This window comes from Rhodamnia argentea, chromosome 9 (assembly GCF_020921035.1).
Source record: "Rhodamnia argentea isolate NSW1041297 chromosome 9, ASM2092103v1, whole genome shotgun sequence".
Taxonomy (NCBI): Eukaryota; Viridiplantae; Streptophyta; class Magnoliopsida; order Myrtales; family Myrtaceae; genus Rhodamnia; species Rhodamnia argentea.
In genome coordinates this window covers 5,505,940-5,524,841 of record NC_063158.1, presented here as the reverse complement: position 1 = coordinate 5,524,841, position 18,902 = coordinate 5,505,940, and the positions used below count along the sequence as shown (strand labels likewise).

The following is an 18,902-nucleotide window of genomic DNA, read 5'->3' as shown; positions in this document are numbered from 1 at the left end:
TCCACCAGTGGAAAACAGTCTTCTCTATTTCCCATGGCGATTTTGATGAGTGTCTTCCAACCGTTATCTTTAAGGATATATTAGTTCAATATCTCAAAACTTGTCACGAAAATATAATTGAGTCCTAAAATTTTCAAAAAATACAATCAAGTCCTAAAACTTGTCAAAGTGGCGCAATCATGTTATTATGTTAACTCCATCCAATTCGGCTAAATGAAAACGCTAACGTGTCATTTTTTATAACTTTCTCTCTCCTATGTGGTGTTTGTTAGGATTCGGCGCACGATCACAATGAAGTAAAACGTAGCAAGAAAGAAAAATCGAGACACAAAATTTTTATCATGATTTACCCTTAAACTAAGTTTACGTCTAGCAGAGGATTCCATTATAATTAGTATCTCGAACCTCTCGTCGTTACATCACTCGATTATAAACAAAAAAAAGTATATGCAAAAGTAGCTATTTATGAGCCCGAGCCCAAACTACTAATGAAAAATTATGGGCTTAAATTGTAAAGTCCTCTCGTGTCCAAAAGGCATTGCCCTGTCGTTTGGGAGTATGAACCACGCCCTAATAGTACTGACGTGGCTAAAACAACAATGATGAGTCTAAAACAACGCAATTTTGATCCAAATCCGATTATATATATATATATATATATATATATATATATATTAAATTTTAAAAAAATAACAATAAGGGCTTGCCTCCAGGCCATCGGTATTGCCCTATCCCCCCAACCATCACTGGAAGGGCTTGGGCTGGTAGGACCACGATCATTGGCCCTTATCCAACAATGACCCTGTTGGGCCGTCCAGCCAGCGACAACCCTTGGCCTGATCCTCGCTACAGTTAGCTAGGGTCGCGGGCCACTGGATGGGACCTGGTCGTCCCTCGTCCCACCATCTTCGGAAAGCCAATGATGGTTGGGGGGATGGGGCTACGGCGAGGGCCTGCCTTCAGGCTTTGCCGGTTTTTTTTTTTTTTTAATAATTATTTTAATTTAATCAATACATAATAAAAGTTAAATTTGGATCGAAACGACACCTTTTAAAAATTATCTTATATGTATAAAAAGAACACATTTCATTTAGCTCCTTCATCTTCATGCTTACTATAACTAGTTATTTCGGTTTCTTATTTTAACCATGCCAACGCCACGTAGGAGAGAGAAAATTTAAAAAAGTAATAAAAAATGCCACATCAGCATTTTCGTTAGCCGAATTGGACGGAGTTAACGGAATGACTTGATTACACCAATTTGACAAGTTTTAGAATTTGATTTCATGTTCTGAAAGTTTTAAGACTTAATTGCACTTTCGTGACAATTTTTAAGACTTAATTGCATTTTCGTGACAAGTTTTAGGAATTCTAATACACATATCCCTTATCTTAATATCATCTTGGAAGTTTCAAAATCTTAAAACTCTCTACAAAATGACATAAAGTTGAAGCTCGGCAAATATTTACAAGCTACTCGTCGGATCGGGCGTCACATGTGCTCATCACATGGTAATAATATGTATGGTCAAAACGCTTAGACTTTCGAATCGGCGCGATTTTTTTGTTTTATTTTTGGTCGATTCGCATTTGCATGTCTTTAGATTTAATGGGTTGTCATAGTAATGGTAGGTACTAGGTACCATGACACCTTTCTTATTCTTGGCCTACAAAGCCAAAATTCCTTTTTTTTTACTAGGTTTTATTTGCTGGGGCATGAGCATTCTAGCTAAAGATGAGGTGAGAGTCTACAGTCTTTAATTGTTTTTATTAGGCCCACGTATGAAGATGGCACTCAGCTTGAGGCCCGTTCGCACGTTCGGCCCGTGTAATTTTACTCGACTTGTCCGAACATCGACTTCAATGGCGTACTTTTGTATAACTCGGGGAAAAGCTAGTGCCAATCATTCAAATTTGGTAAATCGCGTTCGTCGGGGACAAAGATGGCACCCTCGATCGATATAGGATGAAATTGGTCGATGTATAAGCATCGGGTCTAATAAGGCCCGCAGATCTCATCGAAACGAATGAAATTGACATTTCACTCCTCTAATTTAGAGAGATATAGCTCTCGACGAGTAAAAAAAAATCTCTTTTCTCGTGAAATCGAATCTAATCCATTAAGAACTTTTAAAGGAAAATGGTGTGTCACCCGATCAACCCTCCTAGACGAAATCCTCGAATTGGGAGTCGAGCGACGATCCTCGAATCGATTCCTCTTGTGTCGATTGGATTAGAGAGGTTCTTCGTGATCAGCATAGACCATCATGATTTGCTAGACGAGATCATCAATACAGTGAGCCAGAGACTAGCCTCTACATTAGTTTCGGGGCTCGAACGATTTCAGAGCCTCTCGGCAATCGTCTTAAAACTATATGAGAAACGGCATGTTTCTAGTCCAAGTGAAAAGAAAGCGAACTGCTTTCTACACCAATGGAGACGTGTGTAATCATAATGATGGAGAAGAAACTATGGACGAGAGGATGAAGTGATGACTGGGGACGAGGATGTTTGTGACTCCTACGCCTGCCACGTGTGGACCCAAGGACGTTTGCTGACTCGGATCCACATAAGGGGAAGCCTTGACGCGTTGCTGATGATTACCACGAATCTTTGTTTTCTCGGTCAACGATAGCTCCGACTAAATCAAATGGAGAATTTTTATGATTACTAACCCTAATATTATGAAAAAGAAATTCGAGCTTTCATTCTATAATGGAATTCATTATAAATACAATAAGCTTTATCCGTTGCTTTTCATTAATTTAGTTCGTAGAGGGGCTATTATTTTGATAACAAACGAGGAATGATTACCCATTCGTATCGAAGCTAAGAATAATGACGAGCAGAATGTTTTTTGCGAAACAAAGGGTTTACCTTGAAAGCAAAACTATGAACTCTCGTATTAAAAATGGGGATTTAAATTATTGTCCGATCGAGATTTGTCTTGCAAGCGGCAAAACTCTACGTAAAAACCAAATAAAGATCCGAACCTCTCCGTCGAGGAAGGATCTATAATTATCTATTGTTAAAAGGCATCGCGGAAGAACGAACGAGCCTTAAAATCGTGTGACGCTTTCATTAGCAGTATATACGGTGCTAAGAAGCGAGGTATCGAATGAAAATATTAAATTATTTCTCCGATCGACAATTTCTTGATGGGATGTTTTCTTGGAACTCAAGTAGAAAACAATATCTCTCAATTCCAATCCACCAGTCTCGTTGAATGTCAGCAGTTTGGCTTGGTCGAATATTTTTCTAAACCTATAGATAACAATAACATAATAAAAAATGGCGTGTTTCCCTGAATTGGGGTTTGTCACGTTGTCTCCTTACACTTGTCCGAAAATTACTTGCAAACATTCTCAAACCCTGCGGCTAGTCATAATCGGTTGGCGCACGCGCTCGGTCGCTGGAGCGGCCTAAGCAAAAATGATGTTTTGACATTTTCGACGAGGCGCGGAGGAGAGGAGCGTGTCTTGCACGTTCCGCCTAAACGCCCGGGCATATGGAGGCGACGAATGATTCGTCGCATCGGTCGCTTCCCATCCCGTTTTCCATTAATTTAACGATGCTAATTAATTTGGATAAGAACAAGAACCTACGAATACAAATTCTCTCTGTATAGAAAACGGCGGACGTGTACATGTGTTTGCGTATAAACTGCACCGACCTAACACCCTCTCTCAAAAACATTTAGCATCTAATATGCTTTTTGGTAATTACACACGTACTTTCTTATTTGTTCGGAATGAGCTTTGAAAGAGAAAAAAAGAAGAAGGGAAAATCATTTTATTTAATGGTATCCGGACATAAAGTAACCAACTTATCCCAATTAGAAGTACATGTAAACACAATAGTTAAAAAAAACACATTAAATTTCAAATGGTTACTGGCGTCATTGAGTAAATTAGTCGTCGTTGCCAATGTAATTAAAATCATCAACTTCAGTTTCTCTGTCTGTCCGTCTCCCCGTAAGGGCCCGCATGAAATCACTTCAGAAATTCCATTTCTCGGCCGGAAGCCCATCCGGCGAAAAAATGTGTTTGATAAAAGCCCGATCGAAGTAGAAATCCGTTTGGTAAAAAAATTGACTTATGGTATGATTTTTCACTTCTTGTAAGATTTTTCACTTCTGATAGGATTTTCGGCCAATTTTGAGAAGTAAAAAAGTTTAACTTCTCGGCTCCAGAATCACTTCTTAGACCACACCCGCCTCCACCGACCACCGTTGCTGTGACCGCCGGCCGTCGACCACGGCCGCCGCGGCCACCGGTCACCCATCGCCGCCCGCCGCCCAATGCGACCCTCGGTTGCCCATAGCCGCCGCCGCCGCGGCCGACCACCGCCGCCTCCAACCGCCAATCACCGCCCCCACCAACCATTGCCGCCGTTGCCGACCGCGACCATCGCTAACCACTGCGCGGCCACCACCCACCGCCGCCGCCGACCATCGCCACGGCTGACTACCACCGCCACCGTCGACCATCGCCGCCGAAAACTTTGTTAATAATATTTCAAAAATAGAAATTTTCAACTGTTACCAAACGAATTTTTCTGATCATGAGTCAATCTGGAGCAGAAGTAGAAAAATTAACTTCTACTTTTGAGGAGAAGTAGAGAAATCAACTTCCGATCGGAAGTTGATTTCTCAGAGAGAAGTGTTATCATGCGCGCCCTAAAACCCCGACACGACCACTCCGATTCTCTCTCTCTCTACGATTTGCTATTTCCAGCATAGCCTATTCACCTCTCTTCTGACCAAAAAAAAAAAAAAATTCATCTCTCTCTCTCTCCCCCCAACTCCGAGTCAACGTCAGGGGTTCTGTTCTTGGGAGGAGAGGAAATCCCCGTTCAGACAATTCATTCCGAGTCCCCGATCCTCTTCGAAGAGTAAAATGGATATTTCGAGCTTGAGCATCAAGGTCTCGCTCTCCCTCAAAATCCACACCTTCCGATTCAAGTTCAGGGACTGAATCCTCTCTCTCTCGCGCGCCTCTCCCTGTCTCCCCTCTCCATTTTGCTTTTTTCAGCTCCCGCTTTGGCTCCTGTTCGAGGTAGCTCGCGAATTTCTAGGGTTTTATGGGTGCGAGTTTGTCGGGGATTTCGTCGGACCCGGACGGGGATAACGCTCTGTCGAAGCCGAGGCTGGGTGATATACCGGAGAGCTGCGTGGCGTCGGTGCTGATGTACTTGGATCCGCCCGAAATCTGTAGCTTGGCCCGATTGAATCGGGCTTTTCGCGGGGCTTCTTCTGCGGATTTCATCTGGGAATCCAAATTGCCGGAGAATTACAGGGTGATTGTCGACAAAGTGTTGGAAGAGCCGAAAGTGTTGAATTTGGGCAAGAAGGAGATCTATGCTCGACTTTGCAGGCCTAATTCTTTTGATGGCGGTACAAAGGTGCAAAGCTTTTTCATTCTCTTTTCCCTTTTTCTCCTGGGTTTCGAGATGTTTGTAGTCCTTCCCTATTGAAGATAAGATGAGGAGATAGCAATTTCTTTATACTTCTTTTGGTCGGAACTTAGCAATTTCAATAGAAAAAGCCTTGCCTTTTCTCTTCTTTGGATTAGCTGAAGTGGGACGAATTGGATTTCTTGGATCAGAAGAAATGGGAAGTTTATTCAATGATTTAAGTTGTCGTTTCACTGATCGTTGGTGGACTGGGGGCGTGGGATGCAGGAAATTTGGCTGGATAAGAGGACGGGTGGGGTTTGTCTGTCCATTTCATCCAAGGCCTTGATGATCACCGGAATAGATGATCGAAGATACTGGAATCACATTTCGACCGAGGAATCTAGGTAAATCTTTCCTCATTTTGCTCCTGGATGAACCAAATCCTATCGATTTTTCATTTTCTGGTAAACAAGGTTCGTTTTGATGCCACTAGAGGATGTCATAATTGCTCGACATGTTGTATGAGTTAGATAACATTCATGGCAAAATATGTTCTTGCAGTGCTTGGGAAGTACTGGAAGATTAGAGTACTGCATAATGGCGTGCTCGGTTTCGAAGCTTCGAATAATTTCGCTAGGTTTAGTTCTGTACAAGGACTTCCGTGAGATGATCACACCAAAGATGATGGACTTTGGATCAGATAGGAACCTAGTACTTTAGTACTGGACCTTCCTTGGAGAGTGATGTTTCTGAAAAAGATTTGGTGACATATGAGGAATGCATTTGCTTGTTCCTTGAATTTGTTACGATAATCCGCCAAGCTTCTTCAAAATATATAGTGACATGTAGCTACTTGCCAGCATGATACCATGTATTAAGCATGAAGAGTGCGATGAAACTGTTCAAATGCAACTAATGCTCCGAGAATTTCTTCTTTCGTTTGGTGAATACTAGTTATTAGAATAGTATCTTTGGAGGTCGAATGGCAAAGTATTCTCTTCTAATTTGAAGCTGCTCAAACAGCGAGTAAGCTAGTGCTCGGAGATTTGGTTTTGTAAAATGTTGCCTCTGCTTTGCGTCACATAACTACATCTTGGAATGATCTAATCTTTTTAACATGGTAAAACTTGATTTTCTTTCCCTATTTGTTAAATGCAGATTCCATACGGTTGCGTATCTACAGCAAATCTGGTGGTTTGAAGTAGATGGAGAGTTGGAATTTCCATTTCCTGCAGGGACATACAGCGTCTTCTTCAGAGTCCAGCTCGGTAAGTCGACTAAGAGACTGGGCCGCCGCGTATGCAATCCAGAGCATGTCCACGGCTGGGACATAAAGCCTGTCCACTTCCAGCTCACAACTTCCGATGGACAGCGCGTCGTGTCCCAGTGCCATGTGGACAATCCTGGGAACTGGATCCATTACCACATGGGAGACTTTGTCGTCGGGAACCCCGACGCATCCACAAAGATCAAATTTTCAATGACCCAGATCGACTGTACTCACACCAAAGGCGGTCTCTGTGTCGACTGCGTTTTGATATATCCTAGCGGTGTAGGTAAATTGATTAATTCATTGTCGTAGTGCGAGTATTGTAGCGGGATGGAGAAGCATGCGATAGTACATAGTTTGGGCGAACCGTAGAGCTAGTTTTGATTGGATCTTGAAAGCTCACTGTGTCCGTGTACATATGTGTTTTGTTTTTGCTACTGTCCCTTGCAAATAATCAACTTTCTGGGCAATACCGTGTAACTATTTCTTCTTCCTTTCCACATGCGCGATGAAATTGGTTCTATGAAGAGCATTTCGGCAGGGCAGTCTCTTGCTTCACTTATTTCAGGATTGCTTTACACTCGGTTGTGACATTGTAAGTCGGTTTTTCGATTTGGTACGATAATTTTTGTATTTAATCAGAATGACATGTCGTGTCGTGATCCGACACATTTATGGTTAAGCATAGAAGCGCTCGTATCGTACGCACCAAAATCGAGCGAGCTTTAAAGCACCCAGAATTTAAGAATTAGTGTCGAAAACAATACGTGAAAAATCAAAGCATTGTAGATCGAAAGGGAAAAGATTATGAATAACTACGGGAATTATCAAATCAGATTAGGAGCTAATATCATTGCGATTTGCCAAATGCAACAGTAATTGGTATTTTCTTCATTAAGGATAAAACTTTCTCGAGCATATTAAACTATTCTAGCGGCTGAGAGCCCTCGTAGCCCAGAGATTTAATATGTCAAGATGCGGAACCCAATTATTACAATTGCCTAGGATATTCAGCATGTAATACAATCAATCTACACGGAAAAATCCTGAGCAAGTCATCATTTCCCCATTAACTTTGCCACTTATTTTTAACTTTAGAATCTGATTTACGCCGGACTTTATGCTTCATTGAATCGAGCCCATTGAACCTTTTTTTTTTTTGTCCAATAGCCCATTGAACCTTAGTGGGAATACATTCAGCATAATGAATTTTCTGTTACATTACCGCATGAATTAGAAAAACTTCAATCATCCACCTCTCCCTAAGAGATAAGTTAGGACGGTACATGAGATACTTACTTTTCGATAATGGATGAGTCCTTATTCACTTCTGATATTAATTGCATAAATAACAGTACAAGGACATCGGAAGTGTCAAAATTTCTGTACGGCGCTCACATTGATGTCAATTTTTTTGGGTAACTTGAGTATCAATTTTTTTGAAAAACGATTATTTAGGTGCTAGCTCTGGTGAGCTTACATGGCATTTTTTTTTATTAATAACTTAATCTTACGTGACTCGCTGGAGGATATCACTCAGTAATAAAAAAATGATAAATTTTTAAAAAACCAAAAAATAAGCTTTTATATATATATAAATGAAGGGTTGTTGCCCTCACCATCGCTGCCACCCCACCCTCGTCGGCCGGCGAGGGTGGAGGATCGCCAAGCCCTAGTTAGTGGCCGGTGGCCCCCCAACTGCAGGTGAGGCCTTGCTAGGGTTGGAGGGACTTGGTTGTCGTTGGGCGAGGTTGGCCTTGCCTAACCACGGCTTGGCCTAGCCCTCGCTAGGGTAGCCGAGGGTCGACCTTGCCGGTGTAGGTGAGGCTCTACCTCGCCCAAATCCGCTAGGTCAAGCCCTCGCCTGTGATCGCCGAGGTCGACCTCGCCCAAATCCGGGAGGTTAAGCCCTTGCTTGCGATCGGCGGGGGATGCTAGCCACTGTTCGAGGCTTGGCGACCCTCGTCGGCCATCCCCCACCCCGGGCGGCCATTGATAGCGTCGGAGGCAAGGGCTATGCAAGCCCTCACAGCTATACCAAGCCCTTCCTTTTCTTTTTTACATTTTTTAATAGTTTTTCAGCATTTTTTAAAAATTTTAATTCAATTCTTTTGAAAAAATTAGCTTTTTTTTTGCCATGTGAACAAAATTTTTTTATTCTAGAAAAATTCCACGTGATATTAAAAAATTAATTATGAATGTCATGTAATCGGTTTGGGCGGAATCTCTCGCGCGTTGGCACTCAAGTGATTGTTTTTTTTTTCCAATTTGGTACTTAAGTAAGCTGGCAAAAAATTTCGACATCAAAATGAACGCCGTACGCAAATTTTGGCGCTTTTGATGTCCTTCTGCTCATGAATAGTATACAAATACATTTCTCCCGTCGGATAAACCCACAATATATAATGGGTATGTTTTATCTATTACAATTGTTATTACATATATCATATATATTATATTCGAAGCGTTGTAAACATTCGATTTTGTAATCTTTTCTCAATATGTATGAAATGATTGATCTACTCATTAAATGCGGAATATTTTTTCTGCAAAAACAGCCTTATATATATATATATATATAAAATTGTGATATATTTATTAAAATATACGCAAACAGACAAGACCTGCAATTTTCAACCAAAAACAATTTATCTACGCAAAAGCCATTCTCCCTTGATCACTCTCACTCTCTCTCTCTCTCTCTCTCTCTAGCGCTCGCTCGCTCGCTCGCTCGAACGCAGATATCATTATAAGCATCCCACAGGAGCAGGGCTCACTCTCTCTCTATCAAGCATTATTTTTTTTATTCCCTGTCTAGGGTTTGGACGACCTCGATGAGACTCGTACACATCGGCGACGGAAGGTGGAATCTCGCGTCTCTCTGTCCCATCTGCATCGATTTTAGCTTTTGCTAAAAGCAGTCGGTGCTTCTTCGTTCGTTCGTCCGAATTCCAATTGGGATTTTTGTTCGTCGTGAGCTCAAAATTGGGTTCGGTCCTGGAAATGTTGGTTGAGGTTGATTTTCGTCGTCAATTTTGATTCGGAGAATTTGCGTTGCGAAATTGGCGGGGAAAAAGATGGGACTTTTAGTTGCTTTTTTTTTTTCGATGGAATTTCCTCGTTCAGAGTTTTCCCCGGCGTAAATTGGGTTCTTTGCACATCTGCGCATGAGGGCATTTTATGGTTCCGTGAATTTTGCAATGATTGGGAATTTCAGAAACAAGAAAAATAGCCTGGCCTAGTGGTTATAGTATAAACAAAATTACCAATTCATGGGGGCAGTTTTTGTTCTGTTCGGATTCCCAATTTGCTTGATTTTCTTTTATGTACAGAGGCTTAAGCTCTAAATTTCTCGTTTAACTGTACTAAGTTGAATCGTTAGTTAACTATAGCTGTTGTGCCTTGATGCATTCGGTGATCTATATGTCCTACTTTTTGTATTCTAAGGGTGATTCTATTGTGGTTGATGATGATGATGATGATGATGATGATGCTTAGGTAGGTTTTGACGTTGGAGGAGGCATCTGGAGCTTGCTTATACTAGCAGATATGGATCCTTCTATGGATTTTGTGCCACAACTCGAATTGGATATGTTATTTAAGATACTTCTGAGTTTGGACGACCCTTGTGATCTCGCTCGAGCTAGCTGCGTTTCGCACTCTTGGCACGGATTCGGTATGCTGGTGAAAATCGGGGATAAAGCTATTTTCCTTCGATGTTATTATGCCAGATTCCGTTCATCAGTTTGGTGATCTTTCATGCATGGAAGAATATGTTTTGCTCTCCTTAATGGGATTATATGTGCATTATTGTTTCTATTTTATATATGGAAGAGGATGCTAAAGTAGCTCTTTTTTGTGTGATTGAATTATACTCACTATAGCAATAGTACCTAGCTGATGAAGTTACATGGATCAGCAAGTTCATCCTGAAAATAAAGTTCTATGCCGACTCGTTGGAAATGGATTTTCTATCAGTAGTGCCTGGCTGATGAAGCGTGGACGTTCAGTTGAATTACATCTTAAGGAGAGTTGCTTTACCATAGATGACTTATATTGCTTTGTGCTTCTGTAGTTCATTATGAATCTGCATGAAATATCATGTGTTTTGGAAAACTTTGGAGCATATGCCGGTGATGTTTGTAATGCCAAGGGATTGATTTAGAAGAGGCAGATTTTTATTTTGACATAGGTTTTCAGGAAATAATACAATTAATTTCATGGAGAGCTTGGGACTAAGTTTTAAGCTATTGCTCTGTTTATCTAAGCTTTCTGGATATGTAGTGACATGATTATATACCATTTTTCTAATTAATAATTGGAAAGACCAGGTGGATTATCAGCATCTTTTTCTATGAAGCAACTGTTCATCAATTAATTGTCATTAATCAATTCATCACATTTTGTTGTGTTGCAGTAACAGTTATGATGGATCTTTGACTTCATATTTGGATGTTAAATCAGTTTGCGGATCTCGACATACTGTCAATTGAACGGTTTTGGTTTTTGGCTTTATGCAGTGGTCTCCAATGGTCTTTCCAAGCAACTATGCCTCAGAATGTTTCCTCAGTTATCTGGAGTTGATCATGTCACCGAAAGCTGCTCCTTTAAAAGTGATGCTGAAAGTGGTTCTAGCAACACTAAAGAATGGGACCTTCTGGAAAGGGAGCATAGGGTCTATGGTTTTCTGTCTCATTGTTCTAAATCAATGGTTGACAGAGAGTGTATTTCAGATGCAATAAGTGCTTCCAGCACCGACCATTTCCCAGGGGAGGGTATTATTAATACTCTGGAATTGAGAGATAGGGTTGGAAGGATCGCCTCATACGCCTCATACTGGTCCAGTAAAGGACAACAGAATCCTGCTGTGCCTGAGACTTTGATTTACAAACTGGTTGGTGATTTGTGTGTTGTTACTGAGATTGACATCCAACCTTTTCAAGGTTTTTCCCGATTCCTTTTTGCGCTCTTCTCATTGATTTTTGTATTTATTTGTATCTTTAATTAATTAAATTATTGTCGTGGGCAGCTTATTTCCAGCCTGGATTACATATATATTCGGCCAAATCTGTGCGATTTCGGATGGGTTATCCCAAAGCTTCAGTGGATCTTGATTCAGTCGATCAATCGTGTCATGATACTCCAAATGATAATTTTGTATGGACATACGCTTCCCCAGAGTTTCCCATGGCTCAGGCAAGTGTGGCTCTTTGGCTGCTACATGGTGTTATTTGTTTCATCTACTAGTCTCTACTGCCCCTTGGAAGAATGCGGACTGCGATGAAGTTGTCAATTCTCTTTTTGTGTATGATATGCAGTATACTTTCTTTCGGCTTTCATGACGTTTCAAGAACACCATTCTCCACCTGCTTCCTTATATGGGGAAAGAACAAACAGGACCTTAAAGTTGTTAATTCCCTTAAGTGTTCTTCAGTGATGTTTTTTAACAGTGTTCCTCACCTTAACATTGTCATCATTTTCCAAAGATCTCAATTTCTTTTTTTTTTTCTGTCTTGATTTGTTAAATAGCAGAATTTTTTGTCCTTAGATAAGTTTTCTCCTTATAGAGAGAGTGAAATAGTGGCCTGGCAAGTGTTAGGAGACCTACTAAGAATCGTCGTTAGCATTGCCCACTAATAAATGATTGCCCCATGACTTGATTGTTTGAATGTGACATGATTGACGGAAAATTGTTTCCTTTGGAGGATTTTTTTTGGGCTCATCATGTAATCTCTGTCTTTCATAGGAGAACTGTCTGCAGAAATTCAAGTTTCCAGAGCCTGTTCTTTGTATAGGCGGATTCCTTCTTGTTGAGCTGCTTGGCAGGGTGCAGAGGCACGAAATGGATGGCTTGTTTTATATTTGGTTCGTCTGCACACTTTTGGCTTTTGGCAGATTAGTTTGATGCTTAAACTCTTTTCTGCAAGTAGCTATTCTGTCTTCCTTAGCTTCCATTGTTCTCTCACAAGCAATTTTAGAATATCATTCTTACACTTTCCACTTCTAAAAATTATGCGTAGTCTGTCATATAACCTATGCGCATGGATGTCAGCTTTTGCAAAACTTCCTGGGTATAGAAGTGAATAGTTCATCGGCAACATTCTTACCTACATTTGGAAAGATCGAAGTGGTTGTTTGCCTTGTATGAGAGCTATAAATTACAGAAGAGCTCTTCCATGGTCAGCTTTGCATTCTATAATCATGTGGATGGTCCATTTCTTTTTTCCTCCTCTCGTTGTTAACTTAAAGAAATGGCGACAGAGATCTTGCATTTCAAGTGCCAATTTGGTGCAACTTTTACTTTTGTCTTTTTACTTTTTTATGCAGTTTGACTTTCATTTAACATTGAACATCTTGAATTCTTCAGAAATTTGTACATTTGGACATTTAAGGTCATTATCAACCATGTCAAATTTGCCCACAATTATTAAAGCTAATAAAGAAAGGCAACAAGTAACTTTATTTTTAAACAAAGTGAACTAATTGTATATAGAGAGTGCTCGTGTTACTGTTGTTTATTTTAAGGAACTTTAAATAAGATGTTTGCTTGAAGCTTGGTATCATCTGACTTCGTATTTTTTGTCTTCTTTTTCCATATGCTATATCATGAACTTCTCATATAATTTGATCAAATTTGAGGTATTTGTTGGTTATGTTGGAAAGCTTTTGTGTGTGGTACGACCAGATTGGTAAAAGCTTCTATAGATGGGACTTAAGCAATGTAAAATGCTGATGGTTCAAATATTTGTGGGACTCAGAGAAGTAGGATGTGACAGGTTTTGGGGTGCGATGTGACACTTTTCATATGGCATCTTGCAGTGTCTCTCATGTTCGAGTTATGGGGCGGCCTTTATCACCTACATTTGGTGTCGATTTAATCGAACCATCTGGAAAGTTTGTTTTGAAGGCTCTTAGTTACACAAAAGAAAGCTTACCCGTAAGCAGTCCTCGTCGAATTTCCAGCTTGGAACTCCGGAGACGCGTGAGAAACTGGGAGCACATACTCAATATGCTTCATGGTGACGTGGGAGATGTCGAGGATATATGGGACGAAGAGCAAGATGATTCGGATGAAGAGTTTGTATGATTTCTGACATCAAAATGAACGCCGTATATAAATTTTGGCACTTTTGATGTTCTTCTGCTCGTGAATAGTATACAAATACAGTTTTCCTGTCGAATAACCCACAATATGTAATGGATATGTTTCATCTATTACAATTGTTATTGCATATATCATATATATTATATTCGAAGCGTAAACATTCGATTTTGTAATCTTTTCTCAATATGTATGAAATGAGGAATATTCTTTTATGCAAAAACAGCTTATATATATAATTGTGATATATTTACTAAAATACACGGAAAAAAGAAAAACCAAAAACAATTAATAAAAGGAAACGGGAGTTGGAAGCTTTGTTATTTAACTCGGAAAAGCCATTCTCTTTTCCTCTCTTTCTCTCTCTCTCTCTTCTCTCTCCCACTCTCTCCTCTGGCGCTCGCTCGAGCGCAGATATCATTATAAGCATCCCACCGGGGGCAGGGCGCTCTCTCTCTCTCTCTCTCTCTCTATCAAGCATTATTTTTTTTATTCCCTATCTAGGGTTTGGACGACCTCGACGAGACTCGTACACATCGGCGACGGAAGGTGGAATCTCGCGTCTCTCTGTCCCATCTGCATCGATTTTAGCTTTTGCTAAAAGCAGTCGGTGGTTATTCGTTCGTTCGTTCGTCTGAATTCCAATTGGGATTTTGTTCGTCGTGAGCTCAAAATTGGGTTCGGTTTTCGTCTCTCTTGGTCGGGTCGTTATTTGATTGGATCCTGGAAATGTTGGTCGAGGTTGATTTTCGTCGTCAATTTTGATTCGGAGAATTTTGCGTTGCGAAATTGGGGGGTAAAAGATGGAACTTTTAGTTGCTTTCTTTTTCAATGGAATTTCCTCGTTCAGAGTTTTCCCCGGAGTAAATTGGGTTCTTTGCACATCTGCGCATGAGGGCATTTTATGGTTCCGTGAGTTTTGCAATGATTGGGAATTTCAGAAACAAGAAAAGTGGCCTGGCCTAGTGGTTATAGTATAAACAAAATTACCAATTCACGGGGGCAGTTTTTTTTCTGTTTGGATTCCCAATTTGCTTGATTTTCTTTTATGTACCGAGGCTTAAGCTCTAAATTTCTCGTTTAACTGTACTAAGTTGAATCGTTAGTTACCTATAGCTGTTGTGCCTTGATGCATTCGGTGATCTATATGTCCTACTTTTTGTATTCTAAGGGTGATTCTATTGTGGTTGATGATGATGATGATGATGATGATGCTTAGGTAGGTTTTGACTTTGGAGGAGGCATCTGGAGCTTGCTTATACTAGCAGATATGGATCCTTCTATGGATTTTGTGCCACAACTCGAATTGGATATGTTATTTGAGATACTTATGAGTTTGGACGACCCTTGTGATCTCGCTCGAGCTAGCTGCGTTTCGCACTCTTGGCACGGATTCGGTATGCTGGTGAAAATCGAGGATAAAGCTAGTTTCCTTTGATGTTATTATGCCAGATTCTGTTCATCAGTTTAGTGATCTTTCATGCATGGAAGAATATGTTTTGCTCTCCTTAATGGGATTATATGTGCATTATTGTTTCTATTTTATATATGGAAGAGGATGCTAAAGTAGCTCTTTTTTGTGTGATTGAATTGTACTCACTATAGCAATAGTACCTAGCTGATGAAGTTACATGTATCAGCAAGTTCATCCTGAAAATAAAGTTCTATGCCGACTCATTGGAAATGGATTTTCTATCAGTAGTGCCTGGCTGATGAAGCGTGGACATTCAGTTGAATTACATCTTAAGGAGAGTTGCTTTACCATAGACGACTTATATTGCTTTGTGCTTCTGTAGTTCATTATGAATCTGCATGAAATATCTTGTGTTTTGGAAAACTTTGGAGCATATGCCGGTGATGTTTGTAATGCCAAGGGATTGATTTAGAAGAGGCAGATTTTTATTTTGACATAGGTTTTCAGGAAATAATACAATTAATTTCATGGAGAGCTTGGGACTAAGTTTTAAGCTATTGCTCTGTTTATCTAAGCTTTCTGGATATGTAGTGACATGATTATATACCATTTTTCTAATTAATAATTGGAAAGACCAGGTGGATTATCAGCATCTTTTTCTATGAAGCAACTGTTCATCAATTAATTGTCATTAATCAATTCATCACATTTTGTTGTGTTGCAGTAACAGTTATGATGGATCTTTGACTTCATATTTGGATGTTAAATCAGTTTGCAGATCTCGACATACTGTCAATTGAACGGTTTTGGTTTTTGGCTTTTTGCAGTGGTCTCCAATGGTCTTTCCAAGCAACTATGCCTCAGAATGTTTCCTCAGTTATCTGGAGTTGATCACGTCACCGAAAGCTGCTCCTTTAAAAGTGATGCTGAAAGTGGTTCTAGCAACACTAAAGAATGGGACCTTCTGGAAAGGGAGCATAGGGTCTATGGTTTTCTGTCTCATTGTTCTAAATCAATGGTTGACAGAGAGTGTATTTCAGATGCAATAAGCGCTTCCAGCACCGACAATTTCCCAGAGGAGGGTATTATTAATACTCTGGAATTGAGAGATAGGGTTGGAAGGATCGCCTCATACTGGTCTAGTAAAGGACAAAAGATTCCTGCTGTGCCTGAGACTTTGATTTACAAACTGGTTGGTGATTTGTGTGTTGTTACTGCAATTGACATCCAACCTTTTCAAGGTTTTTCCCAATTCCTTTTTGCATTCTTTTCGTTGATTTTTGTGTTTATTTGTATCTTTAATTAATTAAATTATTGTTGTGGGCAGCTTATTTCCAGCCTGGATTACCTATATATTCGGCCAAATCTGTGCGATTTCGGATGGGTTATCCCAAAGCTTCTGTGGATCTTGATTCAGTCAATCAATCATGTCATGATTCTCCAAATGATAATTTTGTGTGGACATACACTTCCCCAGAGTTTCCCATGGCTCAGGCAAGTGTGGCTCTTTGGCTGCTACATGGTGTTGTTTGTTTCATCTACTAGTCTCTACTGCCCCCTGGAAGAATGTGGACTGGGATGAAGTTGTCAATTCTCTTTTTGTGTATGATATGCAGTGTACTTTCTTTTGGCTTTCATTACGTTTCAAGAACACCATTCTCCACCTGCTTCCATATATGGGGAAAGAACAAACAGGACCTTAAAGTTGTTAATTCCCTTAAGTGTTCTTCAGTCATGTGTTTTAACAGTGTTCCTCACCTTAACATTGTCATCATTTTCCAAAGATCTCAATTTCTGTTTTTTTTTTCCTGTCTTGATTTGTTAAATAGCAGAATTTTTTGTCCTTAGATAAGTTTTCTCCTTGTAGAGAGAGTGAAATAGTGGCCTGGCAAGTGTTAGGAGACCTACTAAGAATCGTCATTAGCATTGCCCACTAATAAATGATTGCCCCATGACTTGATTGTTTGAATGTGACATGATTGACGGAAAATTGTTTCCTTTGGAAGGATTTTTTTGGGCTCATCATGTAATCTCTGTCTTTCATAGGAGAACTGTCTGCAGAAATTCAAGTTTCCAGAGCCCGTTCTTTGTATAGGTGGATTCCTTCTTGTCGAGCTGCTTGGCAGGGTGCAGAGGCAGGAAATGGATGGCTTGTTTTATATTTGGTTTGTCTGCACACTTTTGGCTTTTGGCAGATTAGTTTGATGCTTAAACTCTTTTCTGCAAGTAGCTATTCTGTCTTCCTTAGCTTCCATTGTTCTCTCACAAGCAATTTTAGAATATCATTCTTACACTTTCCACTTCTAAAAATTATGCGTAGTCTGTCATATAACCTATGCGCATGGATGTCAGCTTTTGCAAAACTTCCTGGGTATAGAAGTGAATAGTTCATCGGCAACATTCTTACCTACATATGGAAAGATCGAAGTGGTTGTTTGCCTTGTATGAGAGCTATAAATTACAGAAGAGCTCTTCAATGGTCAGTTTTGCATTCTATAATCATGTGGATGGTTCATTTCTTTTTTCCTCCTCTCGTTGTTAACTTAAAGAAATGGCGACAGAGATCTTGCATTTCAAGTGCCAATTTGGTGCAACTTTTACTTTTGTCTTTTTACTTTTTTATGCAGTTTGAGTTTTATTTAACATTGAACATCTTGAATTCTTCAGAAATTTGTACATTTGGACATTTAAGGTCATTAGCAACCACGTCAAATTTGCCCACAATTATTAAAGCTAATAAAGAAAGGCAACAAGTAACTTTATGTTTAAACAAAGTGAACTAATTGTATATAGAGAGTGCTCTGTTGTTTATTTCAAGAACTTTAAATAAGATGTTTGCTTGAAGCTTGGTATCATCCGCCTTAATATTTTTGGTCTTCTTTTTCCATATGCTATATCATGAACTTCTCATATAATTTGATCAAATTTGAGGTATTTGTTGGTTATGTTGGAAAGCTTTTGTGTGGTACGACCAGATTGGTAAAAGCTTCTATAGTTGGGACTAAAGCAATGTAAAATGCTGATGGTTCAAATATTTGTGGGACTCAGAGAAGTAGGATGTGACAGGTTTTGGGGTGCGATGTGACACTTTTCATATGGCATCTTGCAGTGTCTCTCATGTTCGAGTTATGGGGTGGCCTTTATCACCTACATTTGGTGTCGATTTAATCGAACCATCTGGAAAGTTTGTTTTGAAGGCTCTTAGTTACACAAAAGAATGCTTACCCGTAAGCAGTCCTCGTCGAATTTCCAGCTTGGAACTCCGGAGACGCGTGAGAAACTTGGAGCACATACTCAATATGCTTCGTGGTAACGTGAGAGATGTCGAGGATATATGGGACGAAGAGCAAGATGATTCGGATGAAGAGTTTGTGTGATTTCGGCTATGAATCGGTTCTATGCTTGTTCGTTTATGTAACTTCCCGCTTTAAAAGAGGGAGATGTCAGTAGAGGTCTTTTTTTTTTTGTCATGGACCTCTCTTGATTAAAGGGAGTATTTAGCATTGACCCCTTTTCAGATGTATATCCGGTCGAATTGTCCAATACAACTTGATTTCATCTTGTTTATCATTTCTCTATAGCTATCTGATCCAATAGAATGATTACTGAGAATAATCAAATCCAGCTCCTGTTTCTTTTGAGTTCGTCCAAGGGGGCTTTTGTTTAATTTGTGTACTTTTGATACTTATCGAATTAATATTTTAAAATTTGCATTTTGA

The 18,902-nt window shown here is 39.9% G+C and overlaps 3 protein-coding genes and 1 long non-coding RNA gene across 4 annotated transcripts; 3 read left to right on the top strand and 1 right to left on the bottom strand.

Moving 5' to 3' along the window:
* Positions 1-4,794: 4,794 nt before the first annotated feature.
* Positions 4,795-7,207, top strand: LOC115736909 (F-box protein PP2-A13-like). The gene is made up of 3 exons (XM_030668794.2): positions 4,795-5,403; positions 5,683-5,801; positions 6,556-7,207. The coding sequence occupies exons 1-3, from the start codon at positions 5,083-5,085 to the stop codon at positions 6,977-6,979; spliced, it is 864 nt and encodes a 287-aa protein (XP_030524654.1). The 5' UTR covers positions 4,795-5,082; the 3' UTR covers positions 6,980-7,207.
* Positions 7,208-9,349: 2,142 nt separating this feature from the next.
* Positions 9,350-13,754, top strand: LOC115736907 (F-box protein At4g00755-like). Its single transcript, XM_048285309.1, has 6 exons — positions 9,350-9,530; positions 10,170-10,343; positions 11,188-11,610; positions 11,697-11,863; positions 12,414-12,532; positions 13,487-13,754. The coding sequence occupies exons 2-6, from the start codon at positions 10,217-10,219 to the stop codon at positions 13,752-13,754; spliced, it is 1,104 nt and encodes a 367-aa protein (XP_048141266.1). The 5' UTR covers positions 9,350-9,530; positions 10,170-10,216.
* Positions 13,486-18,607, bottom strand: LOC125316585. Its single transcript, XR_007199713.1, has 3 exons — positions 18,474-18,607; positions 16,736-16,741; positions 13,486-13,670 (listed from the first exon to the last, which is right to left on the bottom strand). It is a non-coding gene; the product is annotated as an uncharacterized LOC125316585 (long non-coding RNA).
* Positions 14,240-18,824, top strand: LOC115736908 (F-box protein At4g00755-like). The gene is made up of 6 exons (XM_030668793.1): positions 14,240-14,318; positions 14,993-15,166; positions 16,011-16,424; positions 16,511-16,677; positions 17,230-17,348; positions 18,293-18,824. Exons 2-6 carry the CDS (start codon positions 15,040-15,042, stop codon positions 18,558-18,560), a joined length of 1,095 nt encoding a protein of 364 aa, XP_030524653.1. The 5' UTR covers positions 14,240-14,318; positions 14,993-15,039; the 3' UTR covers positions 18,561-18,824.
* The last annotated feature ends 78 nt before the right edge of the window (positions 18,825-18,902 follow it).